Here is a 19,888-nt window from a genome sequence, read left to right on the forward strand (position 1 = left end):
CTGTTTCATCATAGAGTCAAAAAGATGCTGAATATGGCTCCTACTCTAGGGTTGTCGTGAATCCTACTCTAGGGTTGTCGTGAATCCTACTCTAGGGTTGTCGTGGCTCCTACTCTAGGGTTGTCATGACTCCTACTCTAGGGTTCTCTAGGGTTGTCATGACTCCTACTCTAGGGTTGTCATGGCTCCTACTCTAGGGTTGTCATGACTCCTACTCTAGGGTTGTCATGACTCCTACTCTAGGGTTGTCGTGACTCCTACTCTAGGGTTGTCGTGGCTCCTACTCTAGGGTTGTCGTGACTCCTACTCTAGGGTTGTCGTGGCTCCTACTCTAGGGTTGTCGTGACTCCTACTCTAGGGTTGTCGTGACTCCTACTCTAGGGTTGTCGTGGCTCCTACTCTAGGGTTGTCATGGCTCCTACTCTAGGGTTGTCATGGCTCCTACTCTAGGGTTGTCATGACTCCTACTCTAGGGTTGTCATGACTCCTACTCTAGGGTTGTCGTGACTCCTACTGTAGGGTTGTCATGGCTCCTACTCTAGGGTTGTCATGGCTCCTACTCTAGGGTTGTCGTGACTCCTACTCTAGGGTTGTCGTGACTCCTACTCTAGGGTTGTCATGGCTCCTACTCTAGGGTTGTCATGGCTCCTACTCTAGGGTTGTCGTGACTCCTACTGTAGGGTTGTCATGGCTCCTACTCTAGGGTTGTCATGACTCCTACTCTAGGGTTGTCATGACTCCTACTCTAGGGTTGTCATGACTCCTACTCTAGGGTTGTCATGGCTCCTACTCTAGGGTTGTCATGACTCCTACTCTAGGGTTGCATGGCTCCTACTCTAGGGTTGTCATGGCTCCTACTCTAGGGTTGTCGTGACTCCTACTCTAGGGTTGTCATGACTCCTACTCTAGGGTTGTTGTGACTCCTACTCTAGGGTTGTCATGACTCCTACTCTAGGGTTGTCGTGGCTCCTACTCTAGGGTTGTCATGACTCCTACTCTAGGGTTGTCATGGCTCCTACTCTTGGGTTGTCATGACTCCTACTGTAGGGTTGTCATGACTCCTACTGTAGGGTTGTCATGGCTCCTACTCTAGGGTTGTCATGACTCCTACTCTTGGGTTGTCATGACTCCTACTGTAGGGTTGTCGTGATTCCTACTCTAGGGTTGTCGTGATTCCTACTCTAGGGTTGTCGTGGCTCCTACTCTAGAGTTGTCATGGCTCCTACTCTAGGGTTGTCATGACTCCTACTCTAGGGTTGTCATGGCTCCTACTCTAGGGTTGTCATGGCTCCTACTCTAGGGTTGTCGTGACTCCTACTCTAGGGTTGTCGTGACTCCTACTCTAGGGTTGTCATGGCTCCTACTCTAGGGTTGTCATGACTCCTACTCTAGGGTTGTCATGACTCCTACTCTAGGGTTGTCGTGACTCCTACTCTAGGGTTGTCATGGCTCCTACTCTAGGGTTGTCATGGCTCCTACTCTTGGGTTGTCATGGCTCCTACTGTAGAGTTGTCATGGCTCCTACTGTAGGGTTGTCATGGCTCCTACTCTTGGGTTGTCATGACTCCTACTGTAGGGTTGTCATGGCTCCTACTCTAGGGTTGTCATGACTCCTACTCTAGGGTTGTCATGACTCCTACTCTAGGGTTGTCGTGACTCCTACTCTAGGGTTGTCGTGACTCCTACTCTAGGGTTGTCGTGACTCCTACTCTAGGGTTGTCATGGCTCCTACTCTAGGGTTGTCGTGACTCCTACTCTAGGGTTGTCGTGACTCCTACTCTAGGGTTGTCATGGCTCCTACTCTAGGGTTGTCATGACTCCTACTCTAGGGTTGTCATGGCTCCTACTCTTGGGTTGTCATGGCTCCTACTGTAGGGTTGTCATGGCTCCTACTGTAGGGTTGTCATGGCTCCTACTCTAGGGTTGTCATGGCTCCTACTCTAGGGTTGTCATGACTCCTACTCTAGGGTTGTCATGGCTCCTACTCTTGGGTTGTCATGGCTCCTACTGTAGGGTTGTCATGGCTCCTACTGTAGGGTTGTCATGGCTCCTACTCTTGGGTTGTCATGACTCCTACTCTAGGGTTGTCATGGCTCCTACTCTAGGGTTGTCATGACTCCTACTCTAGGGTTGTCATGACTCCTACTCTAGGGTTGTCGTGACTCCTACTCTAGGGTTGTCGTGATTCCTACTCTAGGGTTGTCATGGCTCCTACTCTAGGGTTGTCGTGACTCCTACTCTAGGGTTGTCGTGACTACTACTCTAGGGTTGTCATGGCTCCTACTGTAGGGTTGTCATGACTCCTACTCTAAGGTTGTCGTGACTCATACTCTTGGGTTGTCATGACTCCTACTCTAGGGTTGTCATGACTCCTACTCTAGGGTTGTCGTGACTCCTACTCTAGGGTTGTCGTGACTCCTACTCTAGGGTTGTCATGGCTCCTACTGTAGGGTTGTCATGGCTCCTACTCTAGGGTTGTCGTGACTCCTACTCTAGGGTTGTCATGACTCCTACTCTAGGGTTGTCTCTATTACCTTAGTCCCTGTAGTCAGTATGTGTAGTTATAACATAAGATATTCACATTTAGTTTGGATCTATTTCCGTTCTAATTAATGTTTCGACCATGTATATTTGCATGATTTCTATATTTGTTTGTTGACTGTGATTTTTTTTTTGAGTTGTTGACCAAATTTGGTTTGTCAACCATATTTGGATTGTTAATTGTCATTGACCATATTTGGATTGGACCATATCATATTTTTTTTTTAAGTCAGTGACCATATTTGGGTTGTTGACCATATTTGGTTTGTTAATAGTCACCCTATTTTGGTTGTTGACCATATTTGGTTTATTAACAGTTATTGACCCTGTTTGAATTGTTTACCATATTTGGTTTATTAACAGTTAGTGACCCTAATGGGGTTATTGACCATATTTGGTTTATTTACTCTACCCATTGTTTGTTTGCCAGTCTGTTGGAGCCAAGGTAGAACATGTCCGTGTGGGTGAGGGATGTGAGATCCAGGTGGACGAAGCCATTGATGCTGCCGAAAAGAATGATGGCTGGGTTATCATTGAGGACCTCCATCTCTCCCCGAAAGGATTCTTCAATGAGCTCAAGAAACACCTAGTCCGAATGGCAAGGACTAGAAGTAAGTACCTTATTTTCCTTTCTATACACAATGTATAGAAGTTGTCTTTTCTCTGTTTCTGATATGTAGATAACAAATAGTAAGGATTTGTTTTTAGCCCACCATCATCAGATGGTGGGCTATTCAAATCGCCCTGCGTCCGTGGTCCGTCGTCCGTCCGTCCGTCCGTCCCTCCGTCCGTCCGTCCGTCCGTCCCTCCGTCCCTCCGTCCGTAAACAATTCTTGTTATCACTATTTCTCAGAAAGTACTGAAGGGATCTTTCTCAAATTTCATATGTAGGTTCCCCTTGGTCCCTAGTTATGCATATTGCGTTTTGAGACCAATCGAAAAACAACATGGCCGACAGGCAGCCATCTTGGATTTTGTCTGTTGAAGTTTGATATCGCTATTTCTGAGAAAGTACTGGAGGGATCTTTCTCAAATTTCATATGAAGGTTCCCCTTGGTGCCTAGTTATGCATATTGCATTTTGAGACCAATCGGATAACAACATGGCCGACAGGCAGCCATCTTGGATTTTGACAATTGAAGTTTGTTATCGCTATTTCTGAGAAAGTACTGAAGGGATCTTTCTCAAATTTCATATGTAGGTTTCCCTTGGTGCCTAGTTATGCATATTGCGATTTGAGACTAATCGGAAAACAATATGGCCGACAGGCAGCCATCTTGGATTTTGACAATTGAAGTTTGTTATCGCTATTTCTGAGAAAGTACTGAAGGGATCTTTCTCAAATTTCATATGAAGGTTCCCCTTGGTGCCTAGTTATGCATATTGCATTTTGAGACCAATCTGATAACAACATGGCCGACAGGCAGCCATCTTGGATTTTGACAATTGAAGTTTGTTATCGCTATTTCTGAGAAAGTGCTGAAGGGATCTTTCTCAAATTTCATATGTAGGCTCCCCTTGGTCCCTTGTTATGCATATTGCCATTTGAGACTAATCGGAAAACAATATGGCCGACAGGCAGCCATCTTGGATTTTGACAATTGAAGTTTGTTATCGCTATTTCTGAGAAAGTACTGAAGGGATCTTTCTCAAATTTCATATGTAGGCTCCCCTTGGTGCCTAGTTATGCATATTGCGATTTGAGATGAATCTGAAAACAACATGGCTGACAGGCAGCCATCTTGGATTTTGACAATTGAAGTTTGTTATCGCTATTTCTGAAAAAGAACTGAAGGGATCTTTCTCAAATTTCATATGTAGGTTCCCCTTGGTCCCTAGTTATGCATATTGCGTTTTGAGACCAATCGGAAAACAACATGGCCGACAGGCAGCCATCTTGGATTTTGACAATTGAAGTTTGTTATCGCTATTTCTGAGAAAGTACTAAAGGGATCTTTCTCAAATTTCATATGTAGGCTCCCCTTGGTGCCTAGTTATGCATATTGCGATTTGAGACCAATCTGAAAACAACATGGCCGACAGGCAGCCATCTTGGATTTTGACAATTGAAGTTTGTTATCACTATTTCTGAGAAAGTACTGAATGGATCTTTCTCAAATTTCATCTGTAGGTTCCCCTTGGTCCCTAGTTATGTAAATTGCGTTTTGAGACCAATCGGAAAACAACATGGCCGACAGGCAGCCATCTTGGATTTTGACAATTGAAGTTTGTTATCGCTATTTCTGAGAAAGTACTGAAGGGATCTTTCTCAAATTTCATATGTAGGCTCCCCTTGGTGCCTAGTTATGCATATTGCGATTTGAGACCAATCTGAAAACATCATGGCCGACAGGCAGCCATCTTGGATTTTGACAATTGAAGTTTGTTATCACTATTTCTGAGAAAGTACTGAATGGATCTTTCTCAAATTTCATATGTAGGTTTCCTTTGGTGCCTTGTTATGCATATTGCGTTTTGAGACCGATCTGAAAACAACATGGCCGACAGGCAGCCATCTTGGATTTTGACAATTGAAGTTTGTTATCACTATTTCTGAGAAAGTATATAAGGGATCTTTCTCAAATTGCATATGTAAGTTTCCCTTGGTGCCTAGTTATGCATATTGCGTTTTGAGACCAATCTGAAAACAACATGGCCGACAGGCAGCCATCTTGGATTTTGACAGTTGAAGTTTGTTATCGCTATTTCTGAGAAAGTGCTGAAGGGATCTTTCTCAAATTTCATAAGTAGGTTCCCCTTGGTCCCTTGTATTGCATTTTTGGACCAGTCTGTCCTGATAACAACCTTACAAACAAACAGCCATTATCGTTAAATCTCAAATTTCTTATATAGCTAGGATTCCCTTGTTTGAAAAGTACTGGAGGGATGTCTCAATTTGCACAGATTAGAGTAAAATGAAGGGAAAAGTAGAGAAAAGATCAATCTGACATGGAACCTATGTAGATCATTCAATGGTGGGCGCCAAGATCCCTCTGGGATCTCTTGTTCTAGTAGTTAAATGTATTGAAAATCCCAGCATTAAATGAGTTACTATTTCACATGAAATAACCTGTATTGAAATGCTCTAAGATGAATTATCTGTTAGTCATGCTGATCTACATCGATTACTTCCCTTTGTTTCACCCAATCAGAATATTGTATAGTGATAGAACGGTGAGTTCAGTGATCTACGACTGTGGTATCAGGTTGTCCTGTTTGTACCTGGATGTTTTTTGTTTGTTTGTCAGATAACAACAAAGACGAGAACAAAACAGAGAGTCAGTTCTGTGTGTGGGTCACTTCTGAACCATGTGACCAGATCCCTGACTTCCTGTTACGTAACTTACACAAACTGTCATGGAACCACATGACAATGGATGTTATCAACAACGACCTTTCACCTCCACATAAGGCTGATGATGCTGATGTTGGGGCAGGGCCATTTACTCTTACCTATAGATCACCTCACACCTATCTACATACAGGTAAGTTATAATGTACCTACATACAGGTAAGTTATAATGTACCTACATACAGGAAAGTTATAATGTACCTACATACAGGTAAGTTATAATGTACCTACATACAGGTAAGTTATAATGTACCTACATACAGGTAAGTTATAATGTACCTACATACTGGTAAGTTATAATGTAAATACATACAGGTAAGTTATAATGTACCTACATACATACAGGTAAATCATAGTGTACCTACTTACAGGTATACATACTTAAATAGTGTACTACATACAGGTAAGTTATAATGTACCTACATACGGGTAAAACAAAGTGTACCTACATACAGGTAAATTACAGTGAACCTACATACAGGTAAATTTCAGTGAACCTGCATACAGGTAAAACTTATTATACCTACAGACAGATTAGTCATTTAAGTAAACTGTACACGCAAGCCAGATATTTATTGATGTACAGGTAAAGTATATATATGTACATACAGGTAGTCATATACCAAGGTCCAAGTCAGATATTTACCTTTGTTACAAGGAATATACAGGTCATTTACTTATAGAAATAATAAGTAGTTACTTTGCCTTTGTGTTCCAGCAATCGTAAGCACACTGAAACAAGTCGACATTGCAACCATGACAAAGGTGATGGCGGAACCTCAGCTCATCCGTACCATGGCATTCGGTGTGGGGGTGGTCCAGGGTATGTTGGTTGCCCGGCAACTGTTTGGAACACAGGGCCTGAACCAGTGGTATCCCTTCAACTCAGTCCAGATGGAACAGTCCCTTGATGCCCTCACTGGCCAGCTCCTCAAAGGAACAGAAGATGCAGAACCCAAACTTGAGGAGATCACCAACCTGTTTACTGAGGTCTGTACCCAAACAGAGGATTCACTACAACAGTCCTTGTTTCTTATCCAAAAATGATTGTTATTAAAGTCCATTGTTTGAGGATCAAACATACCAAATGGTATTTCAATTCTATTAGATTTCCTATACCATCTCACTTCATTTAGTCTCTGACCTTTTGTTACAGCTTATGACCTTTAACCTCTGACATGTACTAGATTTTATCAGACTTACTATGTCTCCTGACCTGTTTGACCTCTAACCTTATGTTACAGCTTATGACCTTTAACCTCTGACATGTACTAGATTTTATCAGACTTGCTATGTCTCCTGACCTGGTTTGACCTCTAACCTATTTTACAGCTGGTGTATAAGAACTGTGTTTACACGGAGAGTGACAAGACCTATGTGGAGGCGGTCATCAGACAAGTACTGACCAATGTCTACCAGGACACATCTGGTCAGCTCATACTGGGCGGTGTGTCCATTCCAACACCTCCGGCCAATGTTGGTGAGTATAGGGACTAAAATGGACAGACCTTAGGATGATAAATAAAAATACAATTGAGAATTATTTCAATGTTTTTGTCAAAATTTGAAATCAGCTTGTCTATGACGCTAAAATACGTGCCCTGTCTTATTTCAGACCCTAGTGAGTTTGGTAAATGGTATGCCAAGAATGTCGATGAGGATTTCACCATTCCAGCTCTTCAACTACACAGCAGTGTGGAACGAGAGGTCAACGAGGCCAAGTAGGTTATAGAGCTTATCAGTAGGGAGAGTAATATCGGCAATTTGACTTTTGCAATATGACACCCTTATATTTACATTAAATTAGATGTGCAAAAAGAGATTTATTGAATGACTGCATATACTGTACAGGGCTTTCTGAGGATTCTTAGGACTGATAATGGACTAATTGAAATGATTTCATATAAAGCCAACTTTCCTTGCATTTTACTTCTTAAAATTTGTTTACCATTAATTCAAAAAAATTCTGCCCAAAATTAGACAAAAATGCCCCATCCTAATTGAGTGAAAATTGAGAAGTCCCAAATATAATTGGCCTTTTAGCAGTTTCTTGGACATACAACCAAATAATATGGTATTACAGTTTACATTGTGGTTTGATAAACAGAACATGTCACTAAGTCTGTGTGGATGTGTATTGTTACAGTTCTCTGGTGTTTATTGAACACCTGGACCACATGTTTGAGACACAGAACATGGAAGCTGGAGATGTTGCCCGATCTACCAAACACAACATTAACATCATGAAGCTCAGGTCGTCCCTTGACCTATGTCTGGAAGAGTTACCTAACCTGCTGGAGCTTGGCAGTGTTCCGGAAATCCTCAGTAACGATTTTGATTTCCCATATCATCGCCCTAGTCTGATTAGCCTGGCAACCAACAGTAGTACCCAGATGCCAGAGACCATTGGCTACTGTCTTCTACAGGTAATTACAGCAAAAACTCATCTCAAGTACACAACACACTTGATGTTATATTTACTAGAAGCAAAAAGATTTTATTCCATTTCAACAACTTTCAATTCTCATGATAATTTTTTTTTTTAGTTTTTTTTTTTATGTGTTACTGCAAAAATTAGAACCATTGATCAAACAATTTTTACAGCACAGTGTTACATGATGAGGGCATATAATGTTAAAACTTTGGTGATGTATGTTGACAGGAATGCCTCTGGCTGAACTCTTCACTATGTCACATCCGACAACAGATAGCAGACCTACAGAGCTCCCTCCTGGGCGGTCCCGAGGCCCTGGCCTGGGTCCTACTGCCCACAGTGTATAGCCTACAGGAGGAACATGTACCTGTGTCCTGGGTACACCCCAACTGTCAGCCATGTACTCACTCTCTTCTCTCCTGGCTAGACTGTAAGTACAGTACTAGTGTACCCACCCCAACTGTCAGCCATGTACTCACTCTCTTCTCTCCTGGCTTGACTGTAAGTACAGTACTAGTGTACCCACCCCAATTGTCAGCCATGTACTCACTCTCTTCTCTCCTGGCTTGACTGTAAGTACAGTACTAGTGTACCCACCCCAACTGTCAGCCATGTACTCACTCTCTTCTCTCCTGGCTGGACTGTAAGTACAGTACTAGTGTACCCACCCCAACTGTCAGCCATGTACTCACTCTCTTCTCTCCTGGCTGGACTGTAAGTACAGTACTAGTGTACCCACCCCAACTGTCAACCATGTACTCACTCTCTTCTCTCCTGGCTTGACTGTAAGTACAGTACTAGTGTACCCACCCCAACTGTCAGCCATGTACTCACTCTCTTCTCTCCTGGCTTGACTGTAAGTACAGTACTAGTGTACCCACCCCAACTGTCAGCCATGTACTCACTCTCTTCTCTCCTGGCTGGACTGTAAGTACAGTACTAGTGTACCCACCCCAACTGTCAGCCATGTACTCACTCTCTTCTCTCCTGGCTGGACTGTAAGTACAGTACTAGTGTACCCACCCCAACTGTCAGCCATGTACTCACTCTCTTCTCTCCTGGCTAGACTGTAAGTACAGTACTAGTGTACCCACCCCAACTGTCAGCCATGTACTCACTCTCTTCTCTCCTGGCTAGACTGTAAGTACAGTACTAGTGTACCCACCCCAACTGTCAGCCATGTACTCACTCTCTTCTCTCCTGGCTGGACTGTAAGTACAGTACTAGTGTACCCACCCCAACTGTCAGCCATGTACTCACTCTCTTCTCTCCTGGCTGGACTGTAAGTACAGTACTAGTGTACCCACCCCAACTGTCAACCATGTACTCACTCTCTTCTCTCCTGGCTTGACTGTAAGTACAGTACTAGTGTACCCGTCCCAACTGTCAACCAAGTACTCACCCCAACTGTCGGCTCTGTACTCACCCCAACTGTCAGCCATGTACTCACTCTCTTCTCTCCTGGCTTGACTGTAAGTACAGTACTAGTGTACCCACCCCAACTGTCAGCCCTATACTCACCCCAACTGTCAGCCCTATACTCACCCCAACTGTCAGCCCTATACTCACCCCAACTGTCAGCCATGTACTCACTCTCTTCTCTCCTGGCTTGACTGTAAGTACAGTACTACTGTACCCGTCCGAACTGTCAACCAAGTACTCACCCCAACTGTCGGCTCTGTACTCACCCCAACTGTCAGTCCTATACTCACCCCAACTGTCAGCCCTGTACTCACCCCAACTGCCAGTCATGTACTCACAACTGTCAACCCTGTACTCACATCTCAACTGTCAGTCCTGTACTCACACCTCAACTGTCAGTCCTGTACTCACACCTCAACTGTCAGTCCTGTACTCACCCCAACTGTCAGCCCTATACTCACCCCAACTGTCAGCCCTGTACTCACCTCAACTGTCAGCCCTGTACTCACCCCAACTGTCAGCCCTATACTCACCCCAACTGTCAGCCCTGTACTCACCCCAACTGTCAGCCCTGTACTCACCCCAACTGTCAGCCTTGTACTCACCCCAACTGTCAGTCATGTACTCGCTCCAACTGTCAGTCATGTACTCACCTCAACTGTCAGTCATGTACTCACAACTGTTAACCCTGTACTCACACCTCAACTGTCAGTCCTGTACTCACCCCAACTGTCAGTCATGTACTCACCTCAACTGTCAGTCATGTACTCACAACTGTCAACCCTATACTCACCCCAACTGTCAGCCCTGTACTCACCCCAACTGTTAGCCCCATACTGGCTTACTGGCCTGACTCAACCTTACATAAGATTATACTCACCAGAAATATTAGAATGTTTGTATGGTAATGTTTATCACCCTAGATAGGTCTGGTTTGAAATTTAGAGAATCTCTTACTTAAACTGCACATGTTTGCTCTATTTTACTGTATCCCAGTTTTACAGAATGTTGAAAAGCAACATATTTTCTTTGATAATTTTAAATGATTGATGTGTTTTAACATAAATATGGAATACCTGACATATATCTACAGACACAAAGAAATGCCATGATCAGCTACATAACTGGGTGAAGCATGGAATGGTTCCTACCTTCAAAGAGAACACACTGGGGGAGAACCCAGTCATAGCTCAGGGCTCATTGGCCAGTGTGTGGCTAGGTGGACTTGTCAACCCCACAGCTCTACTGACAGCCTACATGCAGGAGAAGGCCATCGTCAGCAAATGTAGCATGGATGAGGTAAGTTTAGGCAATTTTACTTATTAACTGATCATGGTAGGCCATACAGTATTGATTTCAAATAATTTAATTGCCATGATGTATCTTGTCCTGGCTTTATCTCCTACATTACTTAATTTGAAACTTCATACTTGAGTCATGGGTTCACCTACATGAGGCAGTGTGTCATTCTGACCTTCATCTTGACCTTTGACCTACATCAAATAAAACATTTGTCCAGGCTTTATCTCCTACAATACTTGTCTCTCAAACTTCATATTTAGGGTATAGATTCACTTTAGTTAGTTTAGTTATTACGAATTCATCATCCATGCATTCTTATAATTTCACATCCTTTTGAGGAGTGCAATTCACCGAACTGTCTTGTTTTCAACTGGTATTTTCAATATCAATTAGTTCCAGTTTTGTAATCATTTGTTTTCAGGTTTCATTTGAGTGTGTTGTAATGGACGAAATCAACATCAAGGACTATGATATCGACGAGGGTGGCTTGTTTATTACAGAGATCAACCTACAGGGGGCCAGCTGGAACTACGATCTCGACTCCCTCGCCGACGCCAAGTATGTCATACCACATAGACTATAGCTATTCTATAGACCGATCCAGTAGCCCATAGACTATAGCTATTCTATAGACCGATCCAGTAGACTATAGCTATTATATAGACTGATCCAATAGCCCATAGACTATAGCTATTCTATAGACCGATCCAGTAGCCTATATACTATAGCTATTTTATAGACCGATCCAATAGTCCATAGACTATAGCTATTCTATAGACCGATCCAATAGATTACAGCTATTCTATAGACCGATCCAATAGATTACAGCTATTCTATAGACCGATCCAATAGATTACAGCTATTCTATAGACCGATCCAGTAGCCCATAAACTATAGATATTCTATAGACCGATCCAGTAGCCCATAAACTATAGATATTCTATAGACCGATCCAGTAGACTATAGCTATTCTATAGACCGATCCAGTAGACTATAGCTATTCTATAGACCGATCCAATAGCCCATAGACTATAGCTATTCTGTAGTCCGATCCAATAGCCCATAGACTTTAGCTATTCTATAGACCGATCCAGTTGACTATAGCTATTCTATAGTCCGATCCAGTAGCCCATAGACTTTAGCTATTCTATAGACCGATCCAGTTGACTATAGCTATTCTATAGTCCGATCCAGTAGCCCATAGACTTTAGCTATTCTATAGACCAATCCAATAGCCCATTGACTATAGCTATTCTATAGACCGATCCATATAAACTAGACATTAGTTATTTTCAGAAAGCTAACTAGCAGAAAATTTACTTAAAGTATTTGTTCTGCTATAAACTTATGCCTAGTTGTAATTAGTCTACCCAATGTCCATCATGGTTCAGAAAAAATACTTACAAGGCCCAGTTGTTCAAAAGCTGATTAGGCCTATCACAGTTTAACAACAATTTGAAAATCCTGATAAAAACATTTTTTAGAAAAAAACTATGTTAAAGTACATCTCCTGCGTGATTTCCTCAGGTCGGCCCTGTACAGTATCCCCTGTATCTATCTACGGCCGAAGACCAAGACAGAACTGGCCGCAAAGGAGAAAACCACATTCTACCCCTGTCCAGTCTACATGAACAAGGTAGGAATGATTAGAAATCAAATACTTATCAACCGATCAAATACTTATCAACCATTGAATTATTTATCAACCAATCACATATTTATCAGTCAATCAAATATTTATCAGCCAATCAAATATTTATCAGTCAATCAAATATTTATCAGCCAATCAAATATTTATCAATTATTTATTGCCAGATCAAAAGACTTCAGACAAAAGAATTAAGAAGTTTTTGTGAAATTCATTCCATGCATTTGAACGTCAAACATAGTCAGTAATGAAGTTATTATGGTGGTGATCATGCCGTTAAAATCAACACATGAATGCCGCCACTTTCACGATACCATGGTTAGTGAGAACCTCGGTTAATCAGAGGTACTAGGACTGATCTAACATTGGTATATCTTTGTGTTCCAGAGTCGACAAGTCCTAACCACGACCCTTGACCTTAACTGTACCAAACCAGTCGACAACTGGAGACTCTCTAGAGTCGCACTCATTCTTGACCCTGGTAAGTCATAGGATCACAAGGTCAGAGGTCAATGTATTATTTACAGAATAAGGGCCTCTTTACATATTACTCCACTGACCTTACAAACACTAAAAGAAATTAATTTTGCTGCCATAGTTTTTGTTTTTTATATATCTGATTTTCATGATAGTGATATTGCATGATGTTGTCCATCAAGTGTAAACATTTTTGTCTGGAGATCCCCTCTTAATTTTCATCCTATCTTTTTGAATCATATAAGTTTTGTACTTATGCTATGGACTTAAATTATACTCTTCTGTTTAGCATTTTGATTCATTAGTTTTTGAGAGTAATTTCCCGTTTTTCAGAATCTTGTCCAAGATAATGACTCAGTTTTAACCAGTCTCTTCTACAACTTAGTAGGATTTCCTACAGTGACACGTAGTTATGTTTTCGTTCGTTTTTTTAGCCCACCATCATCAGATGGTGGGCTATTCAAATCGCCCTGCGTCCGTGGTCCGTCGTCCGTCCGTCCGTCCCTCCGTCCCTCCGTCCGTCCGTAAACAATTCTTGTTATCGCTAATCCTCAGAAAGTACTGAAGGGATCTTTCTCAAATTTCATATGTGGGTTCCCCTTGGTGCCTAGTTATGCATATTGCATTTTGAGACCAATCGGAAAACAACATGGCCGACAGGCAGCCATCTTTGATTTTGATAATTGAAGTTTGTTATCGCTATTTCTGAGAAAGTACTGAAGGGATCTTTCTCAAATTTCATACGTAGGCTCCCCTTAGTGCCAAGTTATGCATATTGCATTTTGAGACCAATCAGGAAACAACATGGCCGACTGGCAGCCATCTTGGATTTTGATAATTGAAAATTGTTATCTCTATTTCTGAGAAAGTGCTGAAGGGATCTTTCTCAAATTTCATATGTAGGTTCCCCTTGGTGCCTAGTTATGCATATTGCATTTTGAGACCAATTGGAAAACAACATGGCCGACATGCAGCCATCTTGGATTTTGACAATTGAAGTTTGTTATCGCTATTTCTGAGAAAGTACTGAAGGGATCTTTCTCAAATTTCATATGTAGATTCCCCTTGGTGCCTAGTTATGCATATTGCATTTTGAGACCAATCGGAAAACAACATGGCCGACAGGCAGCCATCTTGGATTTTGACAATTGAAGTTTGTTATCGCTATTTCTGAGAAAGTACTGAAGGGATCTTTCTCAAATTTCATATGTATGTTTCCCTTGGTGCCTAGTTATGCATATTGCATTTTGAGACCTATCGGAAAACAACATGGCCGACAGGTAGCCATCTTGGATTTTGAAAATTGAAGTTTGTTATCGCTATTTCTGAGAATGTACTAAAGGAATCTTTCTCAAATTTCATATGTAGGTTCCCCTTGGTGCCTAGTTATGCATATTACATTTTGAGACCTATCAGGAAACAACATGGCCGACAGGCAGCCATCTTAGATTTTGACAATTGAAGTTTGTTATCGCTATTTCTCAGAAAGTAATGAAGGGATCTTTCTCAAATTTTCATATTTAGGTTCCCCTCGGTGCCTAGTTATGCATATTGCATTTTGAGACTAATCGTAAAACAACATGGCCGACAGGCAGCCATCTTAGATTTTGACAATTGAAACTTATTATCGCTATTTCTAAGAAAGTGCTGAAGGGATCTTTCTCAAATTTCATATGTAGGTTCCCCTCGGTGTAGTTATGCATATTGCATTTTGAGACCAATCGGAAAACAACATGGCCGACAGGCAGCCATCTTGGATTTTGACAATTGAAGTTTGTTATCACTATTTATCAGAAATTGCTAAAGGGATCTTTCTGAAATTTCATTTGTAGGTTGCCCTCTGTGCCTAGTTATGCATATTGGATTTTGAGACCAGTCAGAAAACAACCTGCCCAACAGGCAGCCATCTTGTATTTTGACAATTGAAGTTTGTTATCGCTATTTTACCTTCTGTAAAATAGCGATAACAAACTGAAGGGATCTTCCCCTTGGTCCCTGGTGTTGCATTTTGGGACCAATCCGAAAACAACAGACAGCCATTATCGCTAAATCTTAAATTTTATATATAGGTTCCCCTTGTTTGAAAAGTACTAGAGGGCTGTTTCTGAATTTACACAGATTAGTAAGACTTAGAGGAAGGGAAAAGTAGAGAAAAGATCAATCTAACATGGAACCTATAAAGATCATTCAATGGTGGGCGCCAAGATCCCTCTGGGATCTCTTGTTTCTGTTGATATATCTCTCTGTCTGTCTCTCTGTCCTATTAAATGATTGTGTGTCCTAATGTCAGTCTGTCCATCTGTCTGTCTTCAGGATTGTCTGTACCATTGACTGTTTTATCTAACATTTGTAGGCCTTCCTGAGGATGGAGTGAAGAAATCACGATCATACTTGATGCTAACTCGAGCTCCACAGATGATGACAATGGAAGAGGAATCTGAACTAGCGTCAGAGGAGGAGGAGGAATACATCCGACTTGGTGAGGAAACGACTACAGACATCGACCAATCGGAACAGTCGACACAACTGTCATATAGACCGATGACTCCCAAGGCCCCACCACTTCCTGCTGGTCTGGGACTCCGTAAGGAACCTTTAATGGTCGAGGAAGAAGAAGAGGATTTAGAAACTGCAAGAAGTGGGGGACAGAAAAGTGAGGGGAAACTTTCAACCAAGACTGGAGAGTCTACACCAAAAAGGTCAGAGAAAAGTAGTCCTAAGACAGGAGTCGCCACACCTAAAGGTAGTATTAAGTCTTCAGCTTCCAAACACGGGTCGGGCCCAGGGTCTCCACGGGAACAAGCGGTCACCAAATCGCCAGCACCATCACGAGGCAGCAATGCTGGGAATATGACCCCAGGGTCGAAATCTGGATCACGTCAACAGTCACATCGTACATCACAGGAACTGGAAGTAGCCGAGCAGAGCAGTCGGCCACGTTCCGAACACGAGGATCCAGTCACACAAATGGAAATAGAGGATGAGACAACCCACCCTGACCCCAATGAGGTCAAGAGTCAAAGGTCAGACAGGGAAAGTATCCAAGAGGAAGCTGTTCAAGACAATGCAGAAGATGAACATACATTATCTAAGGCTCCTTCAAAAGAAAGCGTAAATAAATCTGATAAGCTGTCGAAGGCTCCTTCAAAGGAAAGTGTCAATAAATCGGACAAATTGTCAAAAGGTGCCTCAAGGGAAAGTGTAAACAAAGTGGGCACAATGTCCAAAGGAGCCTCTAAGGAAAGCATAAACAAAGTGGGCACAATGTCCAAGGGAGCCTCTAAGGAAAGTATAAACAAAGTGGGCACAATGTCCAAGGGAGCCTCTAAGGAAAGTGTAAACAAAGTGGGCACAATGTCCAAGGGAGTCTCTAAGGAAAGTGTAAACAGAAGTGCTGGCCAGGCTGAGGCAGGTCAAGGTTCACAGCCAGGTAGCAGACGACCTTCAGCTGGATCACAAAGGTCACGAGCAAGTCCAGCCAACCAAAGTCAAGGTCAAAGGCGCCCATCACGGGGATCACAAAGATCCACTGACCAATAGACGATCAAGACTTGTTTCACATTAAAGTTCTGTTAAATTTTGATAATCCGTCCACATGTGCTAAACCATCCGTGATATCTACAGTATTACAGATATATATATATACATGAATCATTCCTATTTATATTAATTTCAAACATATGAAGATATTGATCTGTGATAGTCTCGTGTGTAAATATTTACAGACACACAACTCTGAACTGCTGACGTTTTGTACTAATTCTCAGATAATGTCCGTGTTGATATTTCACTGGATACCCTGTGCCTTTTGTTAGGAGTATGGAGGATTTACTTTACCATATTCTTCTTCTTTAGAAATATGAAGAACTGATACATGTTATAATGTTCAGTGTGTAAGAAGATTCAAACAGAATATCAATTTCTCATTTTTGTCATCTGCCATTTTCCATTACATTCATCCTGTTATTATTTTATGATCGGCATTATAATGAACTATCAGTTGTGTAAATGCTGTATATAGGGTGGGAGGGAGGGAGGAGGGACCTAAATTATTGTGTCTGTCAGTGTATACTTCAAATTGTACCATTTTATATGTGTTATTGGTTGTACTATATGAACCATTATTGCTATTTAAAATGAAAATTTTGTTTTAGGATTTCAATTAATGTTGATATATCACTGAATTTCTGAGCCTTCCTCACTATCCTAATTTCACACATTAAATATTGCCGACTCACCTGATTTCGCCAGATTAACCTGAAATTGTCAATACCTTATCAAGCGGAACATTTTGGAAAATTTCACCTGATATTAAATGATAGAAATAAACAATTTTGAATATAAATTGAAAACAAAATGTTTAACTTTGTTTTACATGGTGACCATTTTAAACACCATTTAATCCTGATAATGTCGGCTATGACTGAATATTGACAACCCTGACTTTACTTGTAATGTTTGAGCACATTTCACTGTCTGGTGTTATAGTGTTAGACACAGTAAGTTGTAATCTTTCATTTATATGTGTTGTTTTTAAAATGTTCAATTAAAATTGTAAATTGTGATATTTGTGAGTAAACAAAGACAAACACTGATATCTGCTGTGAGATAAATTCTCAGAAACATTACAGAGTATTACATATTTTCTACAAAGGATTTGAAGAAGAATTTATTTCTCGCTGTGGTTATCAATTCTATAACAATGGTTATAGTACATCAAAGTTTATAAATCATGTGAAATATTTAATTAAAAGCAAATTAGACTGGAAACAGGTTGACTTTTTAAAGTCTTTTAAAATGAGTGAGAAAAATATTGTTTGTTGAAAAGTGAAAGTAAGTGTTGCTACTGAATATCTAACCTAAAAATATTCAATGTTTTGCTTGTTGAATTCTACAATGAATTATTCAATAAATATGAAATTAAAACAAGTCATATTTGAACTTTATGACCTCTGAAGAGATATTCCGAGTGTTGACTTTTAATTATTTTTAGATTGAAATTGATATACATGTAATGATGTGTGTACTTCTATAATATTTTTATTAGATAATTACCCTATTAGGTAATTACCATATTTGATTATAACCATATTAGATAATTTCCTTGCAAGATTATTACTGTATTAGATAATTTCCGTAATAGATGATTACCATATTAGAAAATTACCGTTTTAGATGATAACTGTATTAGATTATTACCATATCATATTATTACCATATTAGATAATTACCATATTAGATCATTACCATATGTTAGATAATTACCATATTAGATCATTACCATATTAGATTATTACCATATTAGATAATTACCATATTAGACCATTACCATATTAGATCATTACCACCATATTAGGTAATTACCATATTAGGTAATTACCATATTAGATTATTACCATATTAGGTAATTACCATATTAGATTATTACCATATCATATCATTACCATATTAGATCATTACTATATTAGATAATTACCATATTAGATCATTACCATATGTTAGATAATTACCATATTAGATCATTACCATATTAGACCATTACCATATTAGACCATTACCATACTTTTAGATCATTACCATATTAGGTACCGTTAATTACCATATTAGATTATTACCATATTAGGTAATTACCATATTAGATCATTACCATATTAGATAATTACCATATTAGATCATTACCATAATAGATTATTACCATACTTTTGTCTGTAATAAGCCTACATGTAGGCACAGGAGTCTGCATCTGGTTAGAATTTATTTAAAAGAAAAAAAATATTTGCCTCTTCTCCTACTGATAATAGTTGATATAGAAAGAATAGGGGCATTTTTTTCTAAGAATACTAACCAAATGCCTAAGTCTACTTGTAGGGGCCAATACATAAACTTATGGTAAAGGTGGGCTAATGTTACCATGGGCTTATTACCAGACAATGACTTATTACTAGACTTGGACTTATTACCAGACATGGACTTATTACCAGACACGGACATATTACCAGACACGGACATATTACCAGACATGGACTAATTACCAGACATGGACTTATTATCTGACATGGACTTATTACCAGACATGGACTAATTACCAGACATGGACTTATTATCTGACATGGGTTTATTACCAGACATGGACTTAATACCAGATATGGACTTATTACCAGACATGGGCTTATTATCTGACATGGGTTTATTACCAGACATGGACTTATTACCAGACATGGGCTTATTACTAGACATGGACCTATTACCAGACATGGACTTATTACCAGACATGGGCTTATTACTAGACATGGACTTATTACCAGACATGGACTTATTACCAGACATGGGCTCATTACCAGACATGGAGTTATTACCAGACATGGGCTTATTACTAGACATGGACTTATTACCAGACATGGACTTATTAACAGACAAGGACTTATTACCAGCCATGGACTTTGTTACTAGAAATGGATTTGTTTCTAGAAATTTACTTATTACCAGACATGGACTTATTACCAGACATGGACTTATTACCAGACATGGACTTATTACCAGACATGGACTTATTATTAGACAAGGACTTATTACCAGACATGGACTTATTACCAGACATGGTCTTATTACCAGACATGGACTTATTACCAGACCTCATAGAGTTATATGGCTATAGGGTCACGTGGTACTCTAGAGTTATGCACTATGTGACCATGATTGACACAGACAAATA

At 40.5% G+C, this 19,888-nt stretch overlaps 1 protein-coding gene across 1 annotated transcript in view; it reads left to right on the plus strand.

Annotated features, from left to right (window-relative positions):
- The window catches only part of LOC117341280 (dynein beta chain, flagellar outer arm-like), a 101,462-nt gene extending 83,323 nt beyond the window's left edge, over positions 1–18,139 (plus strand). Inside the window, 12 exon segments of the mRNA XM_033903135.1 lie at positions 2,972–3,152; positions 5,790–6,026; positions 6,612–6,883; positions 7,226–7,373; positions 7,509–7,614; positions 8,040–8,319; positions 8,556–8,757; positions 10,843–11,048; positions 11,473–11,609; positions 12,579–12,687; positions 13,087–13,180; positions 15,530–18,139. Of these exon segments, the coding sequence (XP_033759026.1) occupies positions 2,972–3,152; positions 5,790–6,026; positions 6,612–6,883; positions 7,226–7,373; positions 7,509–7,614; positions 8,040–8,319; positions 8,556–8,757; positions 10,843–11,048; positions 11,473–11,609; positions 12,579–12,687; positions 13,087–13,180; positions 15,530–16,716 (3,159 nt within the window). The 3' untranslated portion in view covers positions 16,717–18,139.
- The last annotated feature ends 1,749 nt before the right edge of the window (positions 18,140–19,888 follow it).

This window comes from Pecten maximus, chromosome 13 (assembly GCF_902652985.1).
Source record: "Pecten maximus chromosome 13, xPecMax1.1, whole genome shotgun sequence".
NCBI lineage: Eukaryota > Metazoa > Mollusca > Bivalvia > Pectinida > Pectinidae > Pecten > Pecten maximus.